General features: G+C 49.3%; 8 protein-coding genes across 8 annotated transcripts; 4 read left to right on the top strand and 4 right to left on the bottom strand.

The window, feature by feature from the left end:
• Positions 1-473: 473 nt before the first annotated feature.
• On the bottom strand, positions 474-1,763 carry Aspvir_003234 (Gfo/Idh/MocA family protein; the record flags this gene model as incomplete). Its single annotated transcript, XM_043274819.1, has 1 exon — positions 474-1,763. The coding sequence occupies one exon, from the start codon at positions 1,761-1,763 to the stop codon at positions 474-476; it is 1,290 nt and encodes a 429-aa protein (XP_043130754.1).
• Positions 1,764-2,068: 305 nt separating this feature from the next.
• On the top strand, positions 2,069-3,934 carry Aspvir_003233 (putative MFS transporter; the record flags this gene model as incomplete). The annotated part of the gene is made up of 7 exons (XM_043274818.1): positions 2,069-2,558; positions 2,602-2,762; positions 2,808-3,046; positions 3,090-3,351; positions 3,396-3,515; positions 3,562-3,662; positions 3,706-3,934. 7 exons carry the CDS (start codon positions 2,069-2,071, stop codon positions 3,932-3,934), a joined length of 1,602 nt encoding a protein of 533 aa, XP_043130753.1.
• Positions 3,935-4,415: 481 nt separating this feature from the next.
• Aspvir_003232 (uncharacterized protein) lies at positions 4,416-6,314 on the bottom strand (the record flags this gene model as incomplete). The annotated part of the gene is made up of 2 exons (XM_043274817.1): positions 4,416-5,593; positions 5,651-6,314. 2 exons carry the CDS (start codon positions 6,312-6,314, stop codon positions 4,416-4,418), a joined length of 1,842 nt encoding a protein of 613 aa, XP_043130752.1.
• A 2,394-nt stretch (positions 6,315-8,708) lies between these two features.
• Aspvir_003231 (uncharacterized protein) lies at positions 8,709-11,239 on the top strand (the record flags this gene model as incomplete). Its single annotated transcript, XM_043274816.1, has 7 exons — positions 8,709-8,728; positions 8,836-8,924; positions 9,059-9,236; positions 9,282-9,818; positions 9,864-10,280; positions 10,327-10,805; positions 10,851-11,239. 7 exons carry the CDS (start codon positions 8,709-8,711, stop codon positions 11,237-11,239), a joined length of 2,109 nt encoding a protein of 702 aa, XP_043130751.1.
• Positions 11,240-15,544: 4,305 nt separating this feature from the next.
• Aspvir_003230 (putative MFS multidrug transporter) lies at positions 15,545-16,176 on the bottom strand (the record flags this gene model as incomplete). The annotated part of the gene is made up of 4 exons (XM_043274815.1): positions 15,545-15,621; positions 15,690-15,823; positions 15,883-15,994; positions 16,053-16,176. 4 exons carry the CDS (start codon positions 16,174-16,176, stop codon positions 15,545-15,547), a joined length of 447 nt encoding a protein of 148 aa, XP_043130750.1.
• A 435-nt stretch (positions 16,177-16,611) lies between these two features.
• Positions 16,612-17,524, bottom strand: Aspvir_003229 (putative MFS multidrug transporter; the record flags this gene model as incomplete). The annotated part of the gene is made up of 5 exons (XM_043274814.1): positions 16,612-16,687; positions 16,738-16,802; positions 16,864-16,982; positions 17,037-17,071; positions 17,310-17,524. The coding sequence occupies 5 exons, from the start codon at positions 17,522-17,524 to the stop codon at positions 16,612-16,614; spliced, it is 510 nt and encodes a 169-aa protein (XP_043130749.1).
• A 2,331-nt stretch (positions 17,525-19,855) lies between these two features.
• On the top strand, positions 19,856-20,803 carry Aspvir_003228 (uncharacterized protein; the record flags this gene model as incomplete). Its single annotated transcript, XM_043274813.1, has 1 exon — positions 19,856-20,803. One exon carries the CDS (start codon positions 19,856-19,858, stop codon positions 20,801-20,803), a length of 948 nt encoding a protein of 315 aa, XP_043130748.1.
• Positions 20,804-24,334: 3,531 nt separating this feature from the next.
• Positions 24,335-25,977, top strand: Aspvir_003227 (putative chlorohydrolase family protein; the record flags this gene model as incomplete). The annotated part of the gene is made up of 4 exons (XM_043274812.1): positions 24,335-24,363; positions 24,397-25,062; positions 25,111-25,163; positions 25,220-25,977. The coding sequence occupies 4 exons, from the start codon at positions 24,335-24,337 to the stop codon at positions 25,975-25,977; spliced, it is 1,506 nt and encodes a 501-aa protein (XP_043130747.1).
• Between the last annotated feature and the right edge of the window lie 662 nt (positions 25,978-26,639).

Raw genomic sequence — 26,639 nt, 5'->3', positions numbered from 1 at the left:
ATTTGGACTCGTCCAGGAGTCACACCATCTGGTATAATGTGAGGTCATAAGCCTACGGTGCTGGAGATTTCCTCTCATCTTCCTGCAATACTGATGAAATCCTGAGAGGATGCGGTTACGCGTCGGGACTGTTGGTTGATTCGAGCATGGAACAGACGAACATGCTGAAAGGCACAGGAGTCGGAGATTTGACTGCATCGTCTCCCTTGCCTCACTGTCGTCAGCCAGGAATGTGGGGAGAGTGTGATCAACTCTCTCTCAAGCAGGTTGGGAATATTCCGATCAGACGTGATCATCCCTTGTTTGGCGCGACTTAGCACAGGAATTACCCCTATGCTCATGTCCTCATGGCATTTTTGAATCGATGCTCTATCGGAGTTGTAGAGATACAAGGTCCGTACGGCGATGGAAGTATAGCAAGCAATCAACCAATACAATCTAAATCATAATAGAACCTGTAACATAGTAATTCTCTAGATGATTGGCAGCTTCATCACCTCATCAACGCGCACAACCTGCCCCCGGCGCATCGACTCATTCGCAGCAATACCGGTAGCAATCGACCATGCACCGTCGAGATGCGTTGCAGCACGTTTCAGCGGATCCTCTATAGCCTCACTACCAAACAAGTCCTTCAGCAGCTGAGGATCTCCCCCACCATGCCCCCCCTGACCCGTCGGGACTTCAATCTCAACAGGCTTCCCGAACATGGGCCGCAGAAGAATCGTCATACTTTCCAACGCACCCTCCATCGCCTGCTCCCCACCCGAATTGACATACGACTGCTCCACCACCTCCACCTCCAGCCGGCCCTTGCTCCCGTTGAACATCACCCGGAACCCCTCCCAGGGTGCATACGCCGTCAGGCTATACGTCAGGACCGCGCCACTCTCATACCGCACCATCACCCCCATCGTATCCTCAATACTGATCCCATCGCCAAACACGCTCTGGTCCCGATAGTACCCATCCTCATGCTCCGCATCCGCATACAGCGCCATCAGCTGCGCATTTCCTTCCAGATCGAGCGCAAACGGGTCCGACCTAGCCACCTCGCTGCCTCTCGCCCGGGCATAGAACCGCGTCTCGCCCCGGCGCTCCGCGTTCTCCTTCCCGTAGAAGCGCAGATCCCCCATCGCGACGACACTCTCCGGCCTCGTCCGCAGCCAGAAATTCACCAGGTCGAAGTGATGCGTCGACTTGTGCACCAGTAATCCGCCGCTGTTACGCTTGTCGCGATGCCACCGCCGGAAATAGTCGGCGCCATGCGACGTGTTGAGCATCCACTCAAAGTGCACAGAGTGGACTTGCCCGATCGCGTCGGAGGCCAGCAGAGCCGCGATCTTGCTGTTATGCGGCGCGTACCGGTAGTTGAATGTCACTCGGACCTGGCGCTGTGTGCGGTTGACGGCGTCGATGATGGCCAGGCAGCGGGGCGCGTCGATCGTCATGGGCTTTTCGGTGATGACGTTGCAGCCGAGCTCCAGCGCGCGGATGATGTACTGGTGGTGCGTGCGGTCGATGGTCGTCACGATGATCTCGTCCGGTTTGGTGTCTGCGATCATCTTGTCGAAGTCGCTGGCGAGGTAGGTTGGGACCGGCGCGTGGCCGAGTGCCTCCAGCCGACTGTTGGCGTATGCCATCCGCGTGGTGTTGGTATCGCAAAAGGCGAGCAGTTGAGCGGTGGTGGCAAAGTCGCGCACAATGGCCGTGTAGAAGAACATGGCGCGGCCGCCGGTGCCGATGAGAGCGTATTTCTTCATGTCTTTGTTTGTCTGCTTCAATTCGTCTGTTCTGGTCTGATTGATTCGTGCGATGGTGTCAAAAAAAGAGGGAAGAGGATGTATATAACCTCGGGATGAAATACCCCGAGATCAACACCCCGCACCACACAAGTGACACAACCAAGAAACAGCGTTCAGCCTGAATGGATTTTCCATGAATCAGAAGAAACTAAACTGCGGGGGATTTCACAGTCTGGGGTAAATGTAGATCGCCAAGAAGTATACAGACATGTAGTAGCTCTTGGCACCGCCGATATAAGGCGGAATGAATACTGGAATGCAATATGAGCAAGCAAGAACAACAAATGGCACAGGAAGGCCATATCACCCCGATTCAACCCACGCGCAATGATCCCATCAAGGAAAAAGCGGCCCGGTTTCTGGCCACCGTAAACGAAGACCGAACCTTCACACTCGAGGAGGAAAAGGCCGTCCTGAGACGGATTGACCGGCGCATCCTCCCTTTGTTGTTAGGGGCATACTTCTTCCAGCAGCTCGACAAATCGTCCCTCTCGTATGTTTCCATCTTCGGCATTGTGGAAGATGCGAACCTCCACGGCAAGCAGTACTCCTGGCTGGGGTCAATTTTGTACCTGGCCCAGCTGGTCATGCAGCCTATTGCCGCCTTGCTGCTGGTCAAATTGCCTACAGGGAAACTGATCGGGTCGGCAGTGCTTCTCTGGGGAAGCTCCCTCGCCATCATGGCTGCTTGCACGGATTTTCCCAGTTTGCTAGGGTTGAGGTTCACTCTGGGCGCGTTTGAAGCCATGATCCGTATGTCCTTTAACCATCTCTCGTTCTATGCTAACGCGTTTAGCCCCGTCATGTGTAGCCGTGACGCAAATGTGGTGGAGGCGAGGCGAGCAGACACTCCGGACGGCGTTTTGGAACGGAATGAACGGCGTGACCTTTATTATCGGCAGCTTGTTTACCTACGGGCTGGGCCATATCCACAGCGACACTCTATTCTCATACCAGGTACGCCCTTCCTCCGTGGCCCAAAGAACCAAGGCTAATGGGTAGATCATCTTCATGTTCTGCGGCCTTCTGACGGTCGCCTACTCCTTCCTCGTCCTCATCTTCATGCCAGACTCTCCCATGGAAGCCAAGTGTCTCAGCGACCGTGAGAAAGTGATTGCTGTCGAGCGGCTCCGCGCCAACCAGATGGGGATCATTTCGCGGGAATGGCGATGGGACCACGTCTGGGAGACATTCTACGATCTCAGAACATGGTGCTGGTTTTTTCTAATCGTCTCGATATCGTACGTTGTCCATTCCAGGGTTGACCCGTGCTAACTATTGCAGAATCCCAAGCGGAGGTATCAGTACATTCGGCAACCTCATCATCAAGTCCTTTGGGTATAACAGCTTCGAAACGATCCTATTCAACATTCCCTTTGGGGTTATTCAGATCATCGCCATCATTGGCGGCGGATGGCTCGCCACTCGGTTCCAGCGCAAGGGTCTGGTTATCGTGGGGTTTGCGCTCATCGCGGCCTTTGGGACCTTGCTTATGATTGTTGTCCCAAGGGAACAGAAGGGGGTGCTGTTGTTTGGATACTACCTGGTTGGTTCTCTTCTGACTATCGAGATGCGCAGCTGACGGAGTAGGTATCGTGCTTGGCGGCCATCACGCCCTTGATATATGCCTGGGAGGCGCAGAATACCGCAGGCGATACGAAGAGGAAATGCACTTCAGCCGTGGTCTTGGTGGGAATGTGTGCGGGAAATGTACGTCTGCTCCTGATCAGTTTGCAGAGGGTGCTAACGCGCATAGGTCATCGGTCTCCAACTCTATTCCACGTCGCAGGCACCGCTCTATCGACCCGGGTTGATCTCCAATCTCATAATGTTTGTTATCGTAGGAGGCTTTGCTATGTACGTGTCCTCCACCCCTCTGGAGCAGCTGCTGACTGGACAGAATGACGAACCTCTACCTGGTGTACCTGAACAGAAAACAGGCAAAGAGACGGCGTGAACTCGGCAAGTCCGCTCACATTGTGGACGAGTCGATGCTGAGCAAGAAGCATCTGGAGGGTAAGGCCCTGGAACTAGAGGAGGTCGCTCCTGCGCCACCGGCTCCGAAGGAGGACAAGGGCTTCTCTGACACCACGGATCTAAAGAACGAGGATTTTATCTATGTGTACTAGGCATACCCTGTCTGGAATTCTTTGATGCCAATTACCCGTATCTCACCAGAGAGATCAGATGCATTGTTCCTAATTTGGCTTAGTCTCCGCCCAGAATGCCAAGCCTTCACCAGACTTCCTTGTTTGGGCTTAGTCCCCTCATGGTAGAGAAATGGATGCCTAAAATAAGAGGACAGAAGACAAATAGATCCAGATCAATGAGAGGAAAATAATCATTTCCAATTGAAAAGTTTGATCTAATAATGGCCTGTCCAGATGAAAGGTCCACATCCAGATCTCGTTAGTCGTTAGTTCAATCTTTCCAATGGATGCCAAAGAACGGCACATCACTAGCAAGCCCTAACTATATATATTTCTGACAAGTAGTGAGGTACTACTGGTCTCAAAACGATAGTGTATTATTATATGTAACGCACAAACAATCTACTCATATATCTAGGAAATGCATAAAACACATCAAAGTCAACTTTCCAGCAGAACCTCAAATATGGAAACCCACGACTCCAAATACGAGAGCCAGAATACTCCAGTGAGATGACACTGTGAGTGGACTTGCCGCGCCTGTAAAATGTAATACAGAGGCGGATGGACTTGTCCCGGAATGTGTACCCGTCGGTCTGTGAGATGTTGAAGTAGCCCCACTTTCACCAGTGTCACTGCTAGTGGAAGAGCTTTGTGGAGTCTTTCCCGAAGCGGGACCTGTTGCTGACCTGGATGATGAACTGGAGATAGTACCCGTAGTGGTCTCAGATTCAGCCATCGAGTCTGGTGCAGTTGTCTGACGAGTTGGTGAGGATGATGCTGTTGATGGATCGGTCTGTGATGTACTGCCGCCTTTTTGCGTGGATGTCGTTCCAGTCGTAGATGCCTGACTACCCCTAGTAGTCGAACTGACTGTATCTGGAGCAGTGGTAGCCGACAACGCCTCCAACCCCTCACAATAGTTCAAAAACTGCTGAAAGTTCGGCAGTACCTTTTGCTCAAAGCTGGCAGAGGTAGCGGTCTTGTGGGTGCTACAGCACTTCTCGCAGTGGCCCAGAGAGATGTTGAAAGCCGATCCAGCGTTACAGATCTCGGGGGTCTTGCCGGTAGATTCAACCTCCAATGCTGCGTCGTTGCATTCGTCGTAGCAAGCGCCAGGTACGGTGGATACTCCATTCGACTTCCGGGAGAGTAGTTTGCTCCAGGATCGACGAGAGGAGCGGATGTAGTAATGGTCGCCGCCCGGTTTGAGATCCGGGATCCGGAAAATGGAGTAGTTCAGACCGAAGATCTCTGGGTCGAGGTTGAAGTAGTCTTTTGAGACGTTGTAGGTCGACTGAATCTCATTAGATTCTACTGGCGTGCCCCAGTACTGGTCGTGGATGAAAGGCGGGCTCTTAATACACTCGTCCGGACTGCAGACATAGGACTCCGCTGGCAGGCCGGCTTCGATGTTGCAGCCTGCGTCGGCGCCGGTGTGTTTGGGTTTACAGAGATAGCCTGGTGGACAGCCCCAGGTGTAGTCCCTTGGGAGGGGAGCAGCCGGAGTATAAGTGGGGTTGATACTGAGGGTGGGGCAGATGGAGAGCGTTGTGGTGGTTCCAGGGACTGTCAGAGTGTTGCCGGTCTCAGTTGTAGATGCTGTCGGACCCGTGATGGTTACAGTTTCATCAGAGCCTACTTTGTCAGTGAACTATCCGGTAAGTATAATGAGGGCTTGGAAGGAAGACGGACCAGCCAATGTTACTGTGTTGAAAATGGTGGTGCTATGGATGACAGTCACCGACACAGTCTCAACTGATGGTGATCCAGGGAGAGTCGTCGTCTGTACGATAGTCGACCCTGGTACAGTAATAATGTTTCCTGATACTGTTACGGTACTTGCTGGCTTAGTGACGGTAGTGAGAATCATTGCTCCAGGCATTGTTGTGGGAACTGTCTGCTTATCTGTCACGGTGACGCCAGGAAGAGTAGTGGTTTGAACAATAGTTGATCCTGGCAAGGTGGTGACAGATCCGGACATGGTAATTGTCCGCCCTGGCACAGTGATGGTGGTAATTATAGTTGATCCAGGGAGAGTAGTTGGAACTGTCTCTATGGTGGTGACAATAGAACCAGGAAGGGTGACTACCTCAGAGACTGTCGTCGTTGTCCCGGATTCAGTGATTGTTCTCATATTGGTCACTGTTGTTCCAGGAACCGTGAGAGTCACAGTTTCCGAGTTGATTATAGTCGTTCCAGGCAGGGTAACGGTCCTCGAATCCACCATGGTCGTCCCAGGCAGGACCACGGTTTCGGTGGCCGTAGTCGTTAGAATCTGGCTAATGGTTTGTGTAGAACCCTCCGTCACAGTGGTTGTGTCTGTCACTGTTGAGGTTGAGATCTCAGTTAATGTCATTGTGCCAGTAACTGTTGATCCAGGATTAGTAACTGTTGCCATTGAGGTTTCAGTTACTGTCGCGGTATCTGTTACTGTGACCCCAGAAATGGTGACTGTTTGGGTGGTCGTCTCAGTCGATGTAGCTATGACCGTTACTGTTGAACCAGGGACTGTTACCGATGTAGTTGCAGTTTCCGTGAAAGTGGTTGTGTTGGTTACTGTCCCTGGTTGAGTTGTAGTGGCTGTGATAGTAATGGTCGAGATTGAACTCTGAGTAGCCGTCACCGTGGTACCTGGTAAGCTAATGGTTGTAGTGATAGTATCTGTTCCCGTAGTTCCCGGAATAGTGACCGTGCTATTGAGGATGTCTGTTACCGTCGTGCCTGGCAAGCTCACAGTCGTGGTGACAGTGTCAGTCTCCGTGGGGCCTGGAGCGGTGGTTGTCACAGTCACAGTGACAGTAGACCCTGGTGCTGTTGTTGGCTCGGTGACAGGATTATTGGTCGTTGTGGATATGGTTGGCGGGCTTTCAGGAGGCGGTATTGTTGGCGTATTAGCAGGAGTAGTGGTGGACGCAGTCGATGTACTTGTACATACAGAACAGGTTGTGATTGTTGATGTTGATGTCACTGTGACTGTGCCAGCTGATCTTGCGATTATAGGCGCAGACTCTGGAGGATTTGCCCTCTTGGCTAAAATATATCCCGGGCGTGTTGTGGTAGTCGATGTACTTGTCTCTGGGACTTCGATCGGTGATGATCCTGGAATCATCCAGTATGCTGGAAGGCTGGTTGTCAATGACAGTGTTGGAACATCTGACGGCGATTCAACAGGTGATGACGGGGGTTTATAGACTGGTGAGTATGCTGCTGGACTTGTCGGTAGACTAGTCGTTGCCTGCCATAACTTAGAAGTTATATCGAACTATAGAATTGCAACTGACCTCCCAAGTCTCAGAAACAGTGACTGTCTCAAGAACGATCTCCGTCACTGTCACATCTTCTGCTGGAGCAGAACTCAATACTGGATGCGAATAGGCCGCTATCAGGGCCAGCAGAGCTGCGCGCGAAAGCTTCATGCTGTTCACTGCCCCTAGTCCGTCGCGATGCGATAACAAAGTTCTAGAAGGTAGTTAGAATGTGGAAACAGAGGATACTTTTTAGAAACGATCATGCCGAACCCGTTGGGATGGACTGCGATTGTTTTCTGCGATCAATAACGAATCAACTGTTGTTGCCTGTCCCTGGACAGGATGTGATGGTGGCTGAAGCAACAGACAAAGAACCAACTCCGTTCCTGGTCAATGTCACCCTGCGTGCCTCGGTCGATCATCAGAAGAACAAAGAAACCCCCAGTCCACATGGCAGCGGATACTTGCGGATAATATAGACGTTTTTTGAGTCAATAAGTCGCCTGCGTGCTGGGTATGCATACTGACAAGCCTACTACATGCCGTTACCGACCTGATCATGCTGAGGCTGAATATTCGACGTTTAGGCCTCCAGATACCTGCCTCATCTCTGCCTATGATATTCTTCCCAGAACATTGGGACGACTATGAGCATGATGACATGTCAATCGATGCCACGCCCCGGATTGGGTGCAGAGTGCAGTAGCAGGGGGGCTGAAGATTGTGGCTGCAGGACTCGACGGTCTAGTCCTCGAGGTGACAATAAGCAATTATGGTTACATTACTAGCAGAATATTCCACGGACTAAGAGCAGATCAAGACAGAAACCCACGTTCCCTCATTTCTCTTCAATAATTATCCTAATCGGTGCGAATGTGCCTTGATATTGCTTGATGAAGATGTTCTGTTTTCCCTCTTTCTTTGTTCCACTTCCAGTGTCGAACATGGTCCCGGGGCGCTGTAGAGGACAAAGAAAATAAGAACTAACTGAAAAGGGAAAAATAAGAGGGGAATACGGATCAGTTGGTTACACAATCGTTGCTTTGACCCTGATGGCTTCCCCAAGAATTTCGTCCTTGTAGCAAGTATGTCCACTCGAAGCGACGCTGTCTCCAGCAAAGGCACAGGCTGTCATCAGGCTCATGCGCGACTCGTATTCTATATGACGGACCCATGTGTTTTCTTCTTTCCCTCCACCAACAGCAGTTTCACTTTCAAAGCCTCATGATAGGAATGCTGGCATGGGTACCGATGGTCTGGCCTTCCCTCTTTCGCCTGACCATTTTTTCCGATCTCTGGTTGCCCTCGTGGCTTAAGATTTCTTTATTTGTTTCCGGAGCATGTCTTTTGACTAACGACAATGCTTACCATTTGCGACTGCTGTTGGCTTGAGGCTTTCTACACAGCCTCGCAGGGTAATGTGATTTATGAAAAACAAACCACAGCAGGAAAAGGACGGAGTGTTCGTCCTGATTCTGTCCTGACTGTTTGCTTCGAATAGAATGAGATTCGATTGGCGCAGGTTAGCCGGCATATTTGCCCTTTTGGTTGGCTCTTCGACAGCACAAGGATGGAATGTCAATGTCTCGATATGTAACTGGGATCAAGTTCGAGGTAACTCCGTCCAAGGTGTCCCAGTGACGACAATACTCATATGTCTCAGTTAACACGATTCGCGATACTGTCTACCTTGATGGAGGATCATTGTGGTGGAAGCGGTATGTGCTCCTTTCCGTTTTATCTCGATGCATACTGATAAACTGAATAGAGACTTGGCTGATGGCACATCTAATTTGGCTAACGATGGTAGGTATCACCAGCCTCAAGGATGATCATGGCTAACGACGCGCAGGAAACGATGACGGGCTGCTCTACTACCTCAATCTCTCGACATCCTTCGATACTACAACCTCAAACCTGACTGCCTTGTTCGGCAACGTATCCAAAGCCGGAGGAATCGCAAACAATATCGCCCCGACCTACCGCGACGGTGCCATGTTCGCTAACGACAACGAGTTATATCTTTACGGGTAATTTGGCCGTCTCTTCATCAATTTCCCTCTGACCGTACATAGTGGCCTCCTCCGTCTCACAGACAGTCAAGACCCCCCAGCCGGCAACAGCGTTCTTGGCTACGAACGATATCAGTATGGCCCAGACCGAGAATCCTGGCAACCGGGCTTTATCATCGACAATCTCAACAGCGGCGTGACCAGATACGTGACGAATGGCGCCGGAGTCTCCGCACCGAGCGAAAACCTGGGGTTTTATTTCAGTGGCATGCGCGGGAAAGACTGGGGACCTATCTATGCTGACGATGAATCGGCCAATGTCACATCCGACCGCATAATCAAGGTGGACATGTCGACCATGCGCGAGAACAAGTGGTCTAATCTGTCGTTACCGGCATATGTGCCTCCGCGTGCTAATGCTGAGCTTGTTTGGATCCCTGTCGCTGAGAACGGGGTCTTGGTCGCGATTGGGGGAGTGATTAATTCAGCCACGATCTTTTCATCGGAGGGATTGACGAGTGCCCAGCAGAATGCGAGCAAGAGGGTAAGCCCGGGGTTCATGGAGACAGTGTCTGTCTACGATGTCAGCAGTGATAAATGGTGAGTTCTTGGGCCGCTAAACTCTTGAATACTCATTGAGAATAGGTATCTGCAAAACACAACCGGGGACATTCCTCCCCAGCTGACCCAGTTCTGCTCGGTTTATGCGAGCGCACAAGACAAATCCTCCCACAACATCTATATCTACGGCGGCTACGACGGGCTGAGCACAGAGAACACACCCTCCGACGATGTCTATGTCTTATCCTTGCCCTCCTTCAGCTGGATTAAGCTTTACAGTGGAAATAGCACCCATGGTCGGAGTGGTCACCGCTGTGTCAAACCATATCCGGACCAAATGCTTGTTCTCGGAGGAGTGCATCTTGACCCTACGCATTGCCTCGATGGTGGAGTGGTCCAAGTGTTCAACCTGAACACCGGCAGGTTCCAAAACACCTACAGCCCGACAATCTGGGGCGAGTACAAAGTACCGGACCTGGTCACTGCCGTCATTGGGGGAGAGTACGTATGCCGGCCCCTTATGCACTGACTTGCTAACGAGCTACAGCTCCAAAGGGGGCGCCACGAAAATATCACTCACCTCCTGGACCAATTCATCTCTGGCAGATGTGTTCAAAACCAAATACACCAAGACCATCAAGACCTGGTACCCCTACAACAGCACCACTAGCAGCTCACCTACCATTACCCCTGTCCCAGCCAAAGGATCCAGCTTCCCCCGGTGGGCCGGCGCCATCATCGGCGTTATTCTAGGCCTCCTTCTCATCACAGCAGTGGTTATATTCTGGTGTCTTCGTCGCCGTCGCAAGTCCCGCGAATCACAATCCACAAGCGAGCAACCAGCTCGATCCTGGATTCTGCGGTGGATGCAAACCGGTGGGTCGACGACTGGCGTACCGAAGTCAGGCGACACAACTGCATCGACAGGGTACAGTGCATTTGCGAATGATTCAAATATTACGCCGGCAACCGCGGTGTCACCGTGGAGCGTAGAGGCAGGTGGTGATCCCGTTTACGAGATGCTAGGTCCGTCCGTCACCCATTTCTTGTATCCTGCTAATCGTTGCAAAGGCCATACCACCGCACTCCCCGTGGAGCTTCCCACACCGTACAACAATAATCCCCTCCCCAGTCCGGTTTCGAGCTCCGGCGTCTCGGGCACGGACTATGTATCCCCTGTCACGGTTAGCACACCCAGTACGGAGGGTGAACCGAGCCCGGTTAGACCGTCGCATCATCGCCATGTGTCTAGTTTATCTACTGTACCGACTATAGCGAATGTGATGCGGGCGGAGAGTGGTCACCGGCAGACATATAGGTCGGATATATCAGAACGGAGCGTTGAGCTTGAGTGTCCGAGGGGGGTGGAGCTGAGTGGGAGCACTCCCCAAGAAGGGAGATTGGAGACGACAAGAGAGGTTAATGAGGTTGAGGGCTTGGGGATAAAGAAATTGCCGTAGATTACATTATCACCATAATAGGTTGAAGTTTCGGGGAACGCATGTCTCGTGTTACTGGGCTCAAGCTCCAAAGTACGGATGATCAGCCAGTGCACGCTGCTTTTGGTGGTATCATAGACATAAGGGGTATTGGACGGTGAGGGTGGAAGCGAGGAAATCGTACTTGATCCCAGCCTGTGATACGACACCAGGCCGTGATACTGTTTGACTACTGCATATGAAGGGAATTCTATGTCCAGATGTAACAATGTAACAATTTTAATGCTTATTGTTATAGTACGAACCGTATAATGCTTGATAGGAATGATTACATATTTTAGGCATAACCATATAACAGACTACTGCAACATATGGGGCTTCTCCCACCTTAGACCTATCCGCAGATACATACATACCTTACGAAAAGTTGGTGGAAAGGATGCAAACAGGCTCAGACTCAGGTAATCAGGAAAAATTCAATATTGATTGGCCAGACAGTCTTCTACGTCAGCGCTTTGGTGGCTCTGGATGTCTGGAACGGCCCAGATTAGCTTCAATCTGTCATCTATGATACCACGACTACGACACCCATGTTATTGCGATTATAACGCAACCTTTGCTGATCGATATCCTGCCTTAAAAATATGACGGAACGGTCTTTTGCTTGATTCCAATTGCAAGATCAAACCCTTTCTCTTCGACTTGTTGCCGAATTTATCTCAAATCTCCAAGATCCATGTCAGCGAGCACAGTAACAAGCCCTTGCCCCTTACAAGGCCGTCGCACAGCCTTTGACCTCCTCATGAGCCTTGTAGTCACAGGTGTTACAGTGTTTGGTGCATATGGACACTTGAAACACTCATTGCTCAGGACTCCTAGAGCATGGAAAAGCGTGTTTGATTTTCGCCATATTTCCAGGATATCCAACTGTAGAATTTATCTTCAACCTTATCTGCGCCGTCTTTACGGCTAGTCTCAATTTTCCTCTTCGACTCATTAGTGGTCCGTACGGACAGACCAATCGGTACTCAAGTGATGCACATTATTTTCTATCCTCAGCCTGTGGCGCTCATGTTGAGGATGCAAGAAGGCAGATCGGACCTCCCTTGTCACTATATGTCCCTCCTGGTGCTCAATACCTGTATGGAGCTCGCCATTATCATATAATTCCCTCCATGGAACGGACTACGTTGTTTCATTCGGTGATTATGCACTGATGGTATTTGCTATGCTACAGTGCATTGGCTCTATCATCCGGACATCCCACCGTTACCATCATGCAGATAACTCAATGGTGCTAGCAGACAGACTCATCTGTTGGTACGCTGTAAATGGGGTTTTGGTTCTTCTACAAAGTATCTGTATAATTTCGATTAATAAGAGATGGCTGACTGCCTCCGATGAAGAATTCGATCAGGAAAATGACTGGGCCTGTGACCCCATGTGCTATGTGAGCTTAGTGATTTTCATTGCGTATTCTGACTTATTTTTTTTGATAAATCTTGAGGAAGGCCTAAAAAGTCTTTGGAACCCAGGGATCACATATTTCTTTGGGTAAGTCATCATGCAACCTCAATTCTTACAACATTACATACATGCGCTGAACATATGCTTAGATGCACAGCGCAATTATTTTTCTTTGATCTTGAGGGTTTCGCATTATTTGCTTTTTGGTTTGCAGCAACTATGGCTCTTACCTCTGCTCTATTTGTGCTCAGCGGTTTCAGCCATATTTTTATTAGGTGGTCCTGTGGGACCTAGTCGTTCGCGAGCTATTTTTGCTGTTGCGAGGTCGATACTAATTTTAGGGGCTGTATTTGGTGTCCTGGGGAGCATTATTATCAGCTTGTATGCCATTTGGACCGAGATCAACCATGCCTTCTACAATGCGAATGGCGAACCTTGGCCAACACATATACCATGCCCTCAACTGTGGAAAGATGAGACTTTCGTCCCTTCGTTTTAAAGCTTCCCTTCGGTTTTGCCCCGTCTGTCCAGCCTTTCTAGGCTCATTGTCCAGAGGGTCTTCTGCGACAGGCGGCCATGAGTACGATCTGAGCATGTTTGTATGTTACGGGTGGATGGATGTCTTCGTTTACCTTATCACAATAACGGGCCAACAAGGCGGAGATTTATTGGGGGCGAATATGGACTCAACCCTCTTACTTCGCTGTGGCTACCGTTCATTTCCCTGGAACCATAGAAAGTCAAAGACTATTCAGGTCAAGGTCATGACTCAATCGGGAAGGAGACCACTTATTATGTCATATTTTATTGCCAGGAGCTCAAGGCTGTTGCAATTGATTTCTAATCGCAGTAATAAAAAAAGTGAATATTTTTTTCCTGTATATATAGAGGTTGTACTTCCAAAATCGCCTTCCTGTGATCATTCCTATGGACTGACAAGACCTGAAGCCAGCAAGGTTGATTGCTGAAGACCCTTCCTCATGTAAGCAAGTCCTCTCTGCCTCAGCAGTCGTACGAGACAAAGATCGCTAATCAAAGCGGAAACGGTATTCCAGGACTACTCTCAATGATATCCTATCCCACTCAAGTGAACATCCCTATACGTTCGAGGCTTTTGTGGATTTCCTTGCTAGGAACCATTGCCTCGAAACACTCGAGTTCATCTCAGAGGTGAAGCACTACCGTGAGAGCTACAACCTATCACTAGCACGTTTCAGTGTGCTAGGTGAGGACACCTCTGAAAAAGAGGATTCATATGTCGCCAGGGAATGGCAGCATTTGAAAGACACATATATCGTTCGCAACGCTCCCCGCGAGATCAACATACCAGGGTGGATGCGAGACACCTTAATGGAAAGCACACCTGGGGTTCCTTGCCCGCCGCCGATCTTACTGGAACCAGTCCTTCATTATGCATACGAAATGCTCGCGGAAGATGCTGTATTACCCTTCATTCGATCTTTAGCGGACATATCGAACACAACCGGTGCTGGACACCCACGAAACCGACGAAGTGCATATGAACCGCCAAATGTTATAAGGCCTTTGGATGAAACAGCAACGCTCTCATCGTATGTGGCACCTAATGGAATATGGTTGATTAAGTAGTAACATTGTATGCAGTGGCAGATCGACCAATAACTCTCTAACTCCTGACACAGAGCATACTTCTCTTCAATCCCCAGAGGACGAAAAGGTACATCGGAAGCATACTTATTTGAGGCATTCATTTTCAAAGTCGGTCAGGTATCTCAAAGAAAGGGCAATTTTACTATGCAAAAGGACTCCAAGTCGAACGGCGTTGGGACATTAGACATAGATAGTGGATTCAGGACCGGCAAGGCTAAGAGGTGACACGATTTCTAGACAGAAATGGACATCGTCTCGTAAAGATGCGTCTTGTTATCTCGAGATCTTTCAACTACTTAGTCAGCATGGCAATGTGCGATATTACTGCTCTTAATGCAATGAGTACCTTATGATAGTATGCAAGGAAACGCACTGAACGTGTCCGTCATGCATTTACCAAGGACTACCGTTATCACCAGACCGATGTCCTTTCCGAGAAGACCCGATCTTGCGCCCCCGAAGAACCTCACTTGTCCTGTCTGGTATGGTGGTAGCATTGGTCCGCAGCCTAAGCCTTTATACCTACTAAACCAGCCATACTCCTATTACGACAGTCTGTGAAGGCTCTCCCAAGATTAGCAGTTGACCTGGGTGTCCTATTTGATCGGAACTTTCGACTGTCTGCTCTTTGAAAGGTCCTTCTAGTTACATCCCTTTCTCACGCGCATACTCGCCTGTATATGTACACGTATTCGTTCTGTACATTGATTTCGTTTCTCTCTCTGCTTAGTCTTCCTGATAGGTACCGCCATCCTACTCTGCTTGGGTGCTTGACGGCTCATAAGATTCTCCTGAAATTGCGTATGCTTCTTGAGTGACATGATTTATATCTTTAGTCTCTCTCATTACGTGTTATTATAATAAGTGCATAGATATTGAATGTTCATCAGCCGTAATCTTATACAGACAGCTTAGTATCCTTGCAGCAGGGAATTTCGTTGTGTATAATCGTTCACTTTGAACTCTCTATTTAATTTTTTATTTCTATAGTAAGAATACATGTACAGGCATAATTCGGTTGCTGTCACTCTCAGGTGTGTGATGTTGCAAATCGACTCTTCTTCTGGATCCGACTGCCGTAGCGGACGAATATATATCTGTAAATGACATCGGGAGATTCTGTCAGCCACAGATGGATAAGATTGCACATAGAACATGCATTGTGAGATACAACATCATGTACCACAAGGTCGTAAAAGATTCGCCAGGAAAGGGCAAGATAAGGGCCACTTACGGGAAGGGAGCCATTATGACCGTAAGAAAAGCTAGCAGCGACGTTGCCCCGTGGTAGCCGAGTCTGTCGTACACTATACAGCAATGGTTAGTACCACTTCTGGAGAGCAGATCGACTAACGCCGAATTAGGGGTTACTCACTTTGGACGCCAAAGAGGGGAAAGACGCCTGGAAATGTGGAACGTGCAAAACTGTTGGCGGCCAGAGCACTCGCCGCATATGTGGGATACGCATCCACCAGGAATGTAAATACACCAGAGTAGACTAGCACTGTGCTGTATATGCGAAGGCTTAGCCACTGACCCAGTTATTTGTGCGAGCTCAGACAACATACCCTGCTCCAAACACCGCGCTTCCGATAATGGGTACCACCCAGTGGACAGGTGGATAGATTGTCCATGCAAAAATGAAGAGTCCAATGGTTACAAGCGGAGCTCCACCAATTGCTTCATAGCGCAATCCATTAGTACCTCAATCCCAATGATGATGTCCTCGGACACTTACCAGGGGGGAGTCGTCGCCATTCTGGCAAGAATTCGTTCTTCTCCCCAACGGCTTCTTGATGTTGTCGTTCGAGACGGTCATAGTTCCAGCGCCACAGGGGATCCGTCAGGATCGCTGACACCATTCCGACGAGGATCCCCAGAAACGAACAGCCGATTGCCAGAGATTGAAGCCATAGACATTGGAGAAGACCAGCTGAAAGGCACCGAAGAAGAGGTATAGAATGCCTAGCAAGATGGCAGAAAATATGCAGAGATTTATGCACATGGGTTCCAATGCCAACAGTTGCATCGGCCTGTATACGGAAGAGCGGATCATGTGCAGGACGGAGATGTATGACTTCTCGGTAGGAGCTCTCCATCTCTCATCTCCCGTTTCCTTGCGAAGGTTTATTGCCATGCGCTTCAGGAGTCTGCTTACCATTTAGTGGACCCGATATGAAGTAGTAATTCGTGACAAGGGATTTACATGGTAGGTTTCCGGCACGCAAAAGCAGATCAGTACCAGGATTGCACCAGTCCATATTATGAGAACATAAAATGTCCAGCGCCTAGAAAAGTTAGTGATCGGCCTTCAGCCTTTCATAGCAACGGGCGGGATACCATGTGGTGAATGTATTGATAAAGCCCCCAACACTAGGCGAATAAGTCAGAATATATGGGACGAAAAGGATACGTAAACTTACAGAGGGCCAATCTCAGGACCAATAAATGGGCTCGCAGTGTAAATCATCATCGGAGCCGCGAGTTCCTGGCAGTTGAAGAGGTCACTAACTGTGCCGCCTGCAACGCTCAGAAACGCGCTCCCGGACAGGCCCATTAAAAAACCGCGCGATGATCATAGTTTGAATGTTGCGGGCTACCGCGCACGGCACAAGCCATATCAGGAAGAGGGTAAGGATATAATGTAAATGTTTCGTCGACCGTATAGCTGTACATCGTGAGTATCGTCTCCTGCCTGATAAGCACCACTGCTGCTACTAACCTCTGAGAGGGGGGCGAAAAACAATGGACCAATCCCTATGAATAGAGTCAGTAATCCCAGGCAGTTATGACGCCAACGCAAGTAATTCAATCAGTCCTCACCGAGTCCAAAAATATAAGTTGTAAGCCCTAGAGTGGCTATCAAAGACGAACAGCCAAATTCTTCTGTCAGTTGGCGGTACGTCATTGTGTACATAGATGATGTGCAAGTCCTAGAGAGTATTAACTACGACCCACAGGGAAAGCAATACAGGTGCTAGGTAAGTATACTTACACGCAGAGAGACCCGAGAGAGACGATCAAGACAATGACCCATTCCCTTGCGTAGTCGATGTTCCGAGGGTCCATGGAGGGATTCATGTCGAAACTGACCACATACTCCTTCTCCCACGACCCTGGGAAATTGGGCCCAATTGGACGGGTGTCATCGTTAGACCGGCTAGTGTCGAGTCGTGCATTCGTCTTCTGTAAAGTTCCCCTTGACTCCATCTTCTATAAACTTGAGCGGCGCGGAGGTTCTATTGAACGACAATGCAAACGGAATACTACTGGAGTGTATGGCCGCTGCTCTGCCATCCGACTTGAACAACAAGCAATCCTTACCGCTGATAATCCGAGTCTTAAATACATAGTTGCTCATCATCCAGGAAGCCCTAGTGTGGTCAACCTCGGTCACGTGGTGATGTGTCATGTGACGAGAACCAAATCTTTATGCCCCCTCCTTTGGCCCCTCAATCATAGAATCCTATTAACGCTACAAGCCGACAACACCTTTGACGATAGTTTGGGCATCGCTTCTATATTCATGCCCAATATCTATTTTTTATTTAATAATATATCCACACTTTTCCAGCGATTCATCGTGCCATGGCCTGATTTTCTTTCGACGCTTCTCAGTTCGAACGTTATAAGGATCATTAGAACGGCCACTACTGTGGGCTGGAGAGTGAGCTTGCTTTGAGAACCATACCATTTATTTCACAATCTAACTACTTTCTCCAGCTTGAATAATCAAATTTCGCAACCGAGAACTTTCCGCGAAAGCCTTTATGCCTTCAATCACCGCTTCCTTCGCTCTATTCCGGCTGACATGAACACTCTGTAATCCTGACACGTGCGATGATGCATGAGGGCCTTTGATCAGAGGATGTTACGGACATCGCGGACGATGATGATAAGATCAGGGACAAATACAAGATAACGGTATGTCAGACATTCTACTTCTGTTTACTGCGGTCTAATGCTTGACAGACGGGTATCGATGGCATTGTTGAAGAGGTTGTGGCCAAACCGGTTTGCATACGTGGCCCATTTGATCATACCACGGCCATCATTGTTTGGTTGAGAAGCGAAATTGGAACCGTCAAAATTTTCCTTGGGGATAACAATGTCCAGACTTGGCAGACATCTCCAGGAGTGCCTCACAGAGTCACAATAGTCTTTTTAGAACCTGGATATTATTGCTGGTGGATGAAAGGCGCAAAAGTCAAATATGTCCAAAGGAGCCCGTCCCTGTGAATCTATACTTCAGCTAGCATGTAAACGCATGATATCTGCATATATCTCATGAGGGATGACCATGAAAGGTGGATTTGTGTGTGGAGCTGGTAGTGTTATTGTCAAGGCGTGTCGCTGCTTTCTTGTTTCTTCCAGAATTATTCTTGCACATGCCTCATCTAGGTGAAGAAATTCTGACGCAGAATAATCTGCAGTGAACATGGCCTGACAATTTTCCGATGTCTGGCAAGCTGCATCCATCGACTTGGAGGCTATTGGCGCGGTATATCCTGGACCAATAAGACGTTAAAATGTGCTTTTTGAATGCGTCCACCGAGCTCAATGCAAGAATATACCTTCATTCCACGATCTTTTCCTCGATACTATCATCGATCCCCCTATGGGCGTTGAAGGGAAAAGGTCTTGATAGCTTGTCAGATTGGGGCACATGGGTAGGTTACAGTATCGCGGCCATACCGGCGTAATGTGGAACTTTGTATACTGTGGCCGGTTGTTCCAGAATGGGGCAGTTGAATATAGCCTTGTTGAGCTTCAGACACTGGATCATTTGGAGCCGCTCCTGCTTGTTCATGGACACAATCCTCTACTTTCCCAGGCTGGCTGCACAAAGTACGACAAGTCCACGATGCCCGATGCGTAGGATGTCTGTAAGAAATGTCCAGTAAAGCTTGGATTCTCTGTTCGGTGGCTGGTTCATCATAGTATTGACCGCATTCTCCACGAGCGCAATGTTGTTGTCTTCAAGCCTTTAGAGTGTTTTCACAGTGCTTAGGGTATTCCTCATCTTCTGAAAGCACTCATCGACAACAGTTGATACCTTAGAATTTATCCAGATTTATCTCTTCACCAACTCTGCGTCCATCGACTCCGTTGTCTTTCGACAAAGTTCAACCAGTGCGAGCAGATCTCGATCTGAAACATCAGAGTATCCGTGGTCGGAGGCAAACAAGCCATTTTGCTTCGTTTGCAATAGTATAGAAGGGGTGGCCATGTTTTCTTGGCTTCTACTTTGGCGAGAAAGGGTTTTGACGCAGTGAGGGAGAAGATGTGGTCGGTTCTGATGATCGATTGTGAATATCTGCCTGGGCTTCTGGGGGATGGTTCGGGCCCTTTTGGGGGGGTGAATGGGGGGTAAGCGGGGCTGATGTAACAATCAATAAACACACTCCATGAGGTCACGTGAGACAATCATGATCTCTGACATTGTGCTTCTTTCGGGCTAGGAAACGCGACTCTTTATACATCCCACCTACAGACACGTATTGACCTATATCCGCCCGACGGTCTTCTGTCGTGTGAAAAATGCTTGATTCTTTCATTCCCGCCATCTTACGGCCGGACTTTACCTGGCCACGACCAGTGCCGTCTACAATCTCGGAGACAACACCGCCCTTGCCCCATATTTCCAGCAGGAATGTCAGGGTAGCATGGGGCCTTGTGCACAAGTCTCTTTACTACTTTTCCCAGTGGTATTGCTCCTGGTTCGGAATCACATTCAACGCCAATATCGTCCAATTGCCATTTGGACTCGTCATGAAATGGACAGATCGGACTAGCATTGAAGAAGTGGTTTCAATGCAAATGGCAGGTGCCGCCGGAATTCCTGTTCCCAGGGTACTAAATTACGGCGAACATCTAAAGGCTCCATTCAACAGGAAGATATCGATCTTGATGACCAGGCTGCCTGGAGTTCCCCTGGAAAATTCGGATGATGAGCTGCAGGTCGACCTAGAAGAACCATGGCTAGAGGAACTCAACAAATGTGTGCGTTCAATGCGTTCGTGGCTCCCACCTAACCACCATTCCATCTGCTCCCCTATCGGAACGCCTCTGCGAAGTCCGCGGGTTCCTGGTCATATAATGGGGCCCTTCACCGATCATACGCAACTTCTTGAATATTTGATTTCGCCCGCTTCACCTCATGGCTTTAAAACTATGGTTGAATACGAGGACACCCTAGCGTGTGCAAAAAAGCTCCAGCAACGTGATTATCGGATTACATTCACCCACGGGGACTTCAAGGCTCACAATATTCTAATCGGCGACGATGGGCATCTATCTGGGTTCTTGGATTGGGAATCTGCTGGGTGGTATCCGGAATACTGGGAATACACAACAGCAATGAGGTTTGGCAAAGGTAGCTGGTGGTTTCAAGTGGCCTCTTGGATAGGAGGTGACCGATACTTGGGTGAACTGGCTTCGGACATCGCCCTTAACCTTCTAACGGTCGACTCATACATAGCAATCTAATGGTTCAATGTTGTAGACATGAATCATTGTAGCCTCAAGTTTCTGCTTAAAACCGAATCCTTGAATAAATATAACGGCTGGTTATTCGAAAGAATGATATGTACTAATCGTAGATAGCTAACTCATGGCAAGGCAGACAAAGCTCAACATGCCCATTTATCCAAGAGCACCGGTGTTGAACAAACCAAACGAGGGACAAGGTGAACAATAACAAAATCAGCAAGAGCTCAAGCATATCATAACGAACGACAGATGGTGCTCAGACAGATGTTAGGAGGCTGGCTTGCTCATTACCCCCGCTCAAAGACACATCCGCGATCTGACAACGGGCCGCGGCTGGGTATTGGTTGCAGCACCAGCGCTGTATTGATTTCCGAAAGCCATGCACTCCTGTTGCAATGCTTCAACACTGCTACAACGGACTACTACGGCCTGAATCAACGCTTGCAAGATCACCACCAACCAGACACGGCATGTGACACCAGGAATAGAATTGACATCTCGATCGCGAGACCTCATGACTTGGTCAAGCTGGCTGTGTTTCGCTGGAGGAACGTTTGCGATCTGAATAAGAACACACAGAAAATTGGATTTGAATACACCACCAGTTGAGCCATGGTCTGGTATCCACCCAGCACCCAAGTTTCTCATATGGTACTTCAGTCCACCTTGCGGGCTTGTGTGGAAATAGTAGCCCCAGTGAAAGTCGTTCGGTTGGGTGGATCTGATCGTATCCAGAGGACGATGTATAGGGTATTGAGAGGCAGGCAAGCCAGTGCGTCTTCTTGCGCTTTTCTAATTGCAAGAGCTCTTTCACGGGCACTCATTGTGCGGCTAGCGGTACCGGGAGCGGAGGCCTTCGACATTCTGGATGATGGCGTAGATGAATCTATCGGGCAGTATCTGGTGATATGAGAGAATATGGAGAGTTCTGTTCTTGTAGACGAGAAAGGGGAATTGCAAAGCATTTATGTCCATGCTCGCCCGAAATATCATATTTTCGCCTTGTGACGGGCCAGTTTTGCCGCTGAGATGTGATAGTATATTTCCTTGACCTCGCCCAATCTCGGCGCGTATGCTGATGTGACGAGGTTCGACGGCGCTTTGGCCTCGAATGGCATTCAATCGGATGTAGGTAAACCCTGCTAGTAACAAATGTACTCGGCGCGTACTATACACAGGCGTTAGTGGGCCTAACATATGGGCATTGACGCTGCAAACCTGTCAAAAGGGCGCCATATTGGACCCACGTCCAGCCAAACTAACCCCAGCTACCCCCGAAATACCCCCCAACTGCCCCCCAACTGGCCCCCAACTACTATCAACTCTCAGCCAATTGCTCACCAACTTTTCGCTTATTGGACACCAACTGCTCGCCAACTGCTCACGCAATCCAGCCCTTGTCATATCTGAATCTGTATAAGCCCCAAATTGGTAGCAGGTTTGGATGAAGTCTTACAAGCGGCCGGCGTGGATATAGAGCTCACTTTCGATCAGGTCAGATGGTTTCATTGTATATAATAAGCACATAAATCGGAGCCAAATATTAGTCGCAGACAAGCCTACAGGCCGCTCTAGAAGTGTACCGGGCTCTTATCCTGCATCTACAAACGTTCCGCGCTACGTTCAGACATTTTGAACGATGGAGTGCTTCGCCGGCTTCGTTCCGCTCTGGATTAGACAATGGATAGCTCCAGGCTCAAGGAACATCCAAAAGCAGGAGGTCAGCAATCTGTCCGCTCTGTATCCGTTACGCTTACTGAAAAAAAACTTCAGTCCATATTTTTCTTGGACGCGGAAAGGGCTATGGGAGTAGATGACCTGGTGGTAACGTTCCGGCGCAACCTCGTCCTCGACCGCTGCCCTTGGAGCGAGTACAAATCGATTGGGCCAGAAGCGACAGCTGCAGTAGTCAAGGCTGGATGGAGCTGCAGTGAATTGGATCGGATAGCAGCATTTCTTCACGAAGGAATATTCGACAAACGAAAATTGGATCGACTACGACAGCAGGCAAGAAACAACCGGCGCCGCATTTCCTCCGGTAAACCTGCCGATTACCCCAGCGTTCTTGAATGAGCCGAGAGGCCGCTTGGAAGGATCCGTTGGCTTTGGTGTACTCGCGTTGTGCATTAGTTCGAGGCTGTTGACTGCATGCACGAGTTTTGAACTGTTCAGGGATGTCGTTCCCGCTATAGTAGTGTTATTGAGAGACAAACAATCATGCTGCTTGCGCGACTAAACGTAGTTGCTAAATATCTGGTAGGAGTGAGGATGATCTCCTTGGCCTGTGCAACACAAGTACATATGCCTGAAAGCTATATAATAACCTTGGCCTCATGGGATCATTCCCAAAAGTGAATTGGTTCTCTTGTCCCTCCATGCGCACCATGGCTAGTTCGGAAAAACGAATCGAGATCCTCACACGGATCATCACGGCGAACTCCCTTAAATACATTTGCCCCCAATACTTCTGTGGTTTCAGGGAACCAAGGCTTCTCTATCGTCACTTCCGCGAGCCGGAGCAGGACCCTGAGATACGTGAGACACATGCGGCTCTGGACATTGTCAGAACCTCGAACCATCTGAGCTTTCTTCTCAGCTATCGAAATTCCGTCAGAACATCGATAACGGCTAGAGACATACCCCGAGCCCCCGAATGCTTCGCGACCGACTTTGTCGTTGAACACTACGGAGAGATGTGAAGCGCAGAGTAGGGTATGCCAGACCACGGTTGTTCCCCGACTGGTAAGACCCCAACAAGGAGGTCCACCAGGGGTTCCATTTTGCTGAGAACTGTGTTACTGTAGGGCAACCAGCGTCTGTTACGCCCTTGTGATGATGCTCGTCGCGAGCAGCAGGAGCACATAGCTCGGCGGAGAGAGATAAGTTGGGACGTCGGGCCTTTTGTATTGTTCGATAGCATGTGCTTTTACCTGTCAGTGAAAATGTCTGTTGTTGAAACCACATTCTCTGAGTATATCACCTTGGTTCAAGAAGAGCTACTATACCAATGGTTCCGATAGTGAGTAACAACGGCTGATCGAGATTAGCCTTGCCCTAGAGCGATGTTGTCGTGTGTACCACAGCCAGTCTAGACCAGATGAAGCGGTAGTCGGCCCGCGCGGGCCTGGCGGAACGATATCAAGCTTAAAAACTTTGTCACTTCCGTCAGTATACTTCTGGACTTCTGTACTCCGGCGATTCCCACCCTTCCATCAGCCATCATCAGTGTCTAGAAGCTAGAGCAGATCAAATAAAGCCAAGTTGCGTAGGAAGATTCGCGGATTTCCGGATTTCCAGATCTCCGTAGTGCTGAGTGCTGACAAATTTTAACACCCTCCTATGCATCCACCAGCGTGCTTATGCAACAAAACTACTTCTAGATTTTATGTTGAGGACCAAGGCTCATTCCAGTTAGAAGAGCCAAGTCATGGTCAGTCAGTATCTATAAAGATGGTTAGAGTTCCTACCCCTGTCGACCATCGGCATTCTGCGATAGTCACCACGTGGGTGTAAATATTTCCGAACATCATGGCGAACGAAATGCTTTTATGTCTCCAGTAATTCCTATACGCTAGCACTTGCCTAGCCAGAGCATCCATTCTCTTCCAAGACGCAGCTGCTGTCGTTTCCTTCAACAACACCAGTGAAACTCTGCAAGTGATCTATAATGCCTCCGTGCTTGTCACAGGGGATACTGTTGCGGCGATCATTCCAGCGTCAGAACATGTTCAACTCCCGGCTAATACCACCGTTGTACCGTCCAAGGGCAAGATAATTACCCCTGGATTTGTGGACACGCATCGGCATGCCTGGCAGACTGCCTTCAAAACCTTGGGTTCGAATACTAGTCTGGCGGAATACTTTATGCGATATGGCGAGTTCTCACCGGCCAAGAAGAGCTTCACCCCAGAGGACGTGTATATAGGGCAGTTGACTGGGCTGTACGAATCCCTTAACAGTGGAGTGACTTCCATCCTGGACCATGCGCACCATACTTGGTCGAATGAGACTGCACTGGCAGGCCTTCAAGCCTCTGTGGATAGTGGAGCCAGAACCTGGTGGTGCTATGGCTTTCATAATCTCAGCGACGCGACCTGGGTCTCTAATTATACCCGAGAGGACCAGATTGCCGATTTCCTCCACATTGCCCAGCATGGTCCATGGCGGAAGAGCGACACTGTTTCTCTAGGGATTGCTTATGACAATTTCGCAGTGGAAGGTGCTGCCGAGATCGACCGGATCACCTCCTTGGCTGTGTAAGAGGTCGCCCTCCACTGAGGTATGCAGAGCTGACTTTATTCCAGGTCACAGAACGTTTCTGCATTCACAATGCACTACCTTGGTGGTCCTTGGAGTTGTATGGATACCTACCATTTCACGTTTTCTTGCAACTGCTAATGCTGACTTGTACAGACGCAAATAGTCCTCAACTGGTCAATCAGTACAATTTCCTCAACACCTCTATTCCGATTGTCTTTTCTCGCGCCTCTTACCTGATTGTGGAGGACGCTGAGTTGCTTCGTTCAACAAATCAATATATCTCCATCACTGGTGAATCAGAAAAGACACTACGGACACGGCGACGCACGCAGCCAGTATATTATGGACAAGGTTCTCTGGGAATCGACACCCACTTCACCTACAGCGCAGACATCGTCGGCCAAGCGCGCATGTGGTTGCAGGAAGTCAGGCTCCGACTGTACGCCCAGGTCCTCGACCATTGGGACATCCCGCCCAATAACCCCATGTCTGTCGAGCAAGCCTTCTTACTGGCGGCCCGCGCGGGGGGCCTTGCCCTGCGCCGCCCAGACATTGGTGTGCTCGTCGAAGGAGCCAAGGCCGATCTCGTCGTCTTCGACGGTACCTCACCTAATATGCTGGGTTGGGACGACTCAGTGGCGGCTGTGATCCTGCACTCCAATCCAGGGGATGTTGAACACGTCCTCGTGAACGGGGAGTTTCGGAAACGTGACTTCAATCTGGTCATCCCTGGCAACTCTCAAATCCGGCAGAGATTTCTTGCATCTGCCAAGCGCATCCAAGAGATATGGAAGCAGATGCCGCCTCCTGTGTTGGAGGGCCCGTTTCCGTACACCCCAGGTGTTAATTACTCCGATGCTGTGACTGCGGATGTGGTGCGTGGATGGGAAAATGGGTACCTCTCATCTTGAGGCCTCTACCGGACTATGGGCTCATCCCATGAACGGTAGCTTAACATCCGAGTTATCGTTATCCAAAGCACTTTGCTACGTTGGCAGACCTTTGCAGCGGCCAAACCAACCATAGAAGGAAAGGGTAGATTATCAAGTGCACCATTTGGAAGCTGGAAAGACAGGACGAGAAAGAAGTGGTAGCACTAGACACTGGTAGAAGAATCTATCTAATTTCTCATAATATCAAAAACATCCTGACGAAAGCACTAGGTGAGGATCATTTATGTACCAGCCATGAGTACAAAATGTAAGGGATTTCCGCATTCAAATGCATTCTGGTTTTACTTGCTGTCTCCACTATTGAATCAGTGATCCGCAAAAAGAATCCGCCATTATATAGATAGATCTAGCCATTTGTGTATTAAATAAGGTAAGCGGGTCTCGCCAGCGACCCGGCCCAGCCCTCTTTTGAGTTCAACGCATTCCATAGATAGCCTGACCACCATGTCGCCGAAACGTCATCAAACTGCAGCAGGGGGGGGTAATTTATTAGTAAGATATGCTATATGAAGATGGAAATTTCAAGTACCAGTGCACTGGGTAGATCTACCTCTACGGCACCAATGCTGCAAACGGATGTAATGGGAGAATTGCAGAGCGATGAACCAATCAGAAAGGAA

Source organism: Aspergillus viridinutans, assembly GCF_018404265.1.
Source record: "Aspergillus viridinutans IFM 47045 DNA, scaffold_14, whole genome shotgun sequence".
Lineage (NCBI taxonomy): Eukaryota > Fungi > Ascomycota > Eurotiomycetes > Eurotiales > Aspergillaceae > Aspergillus > Aspergillus viridinutans.
Note: the sequence above shows the minus strand (reverse complement) of the source record. Positions and strands in the feature narration are given on the sequence as shown.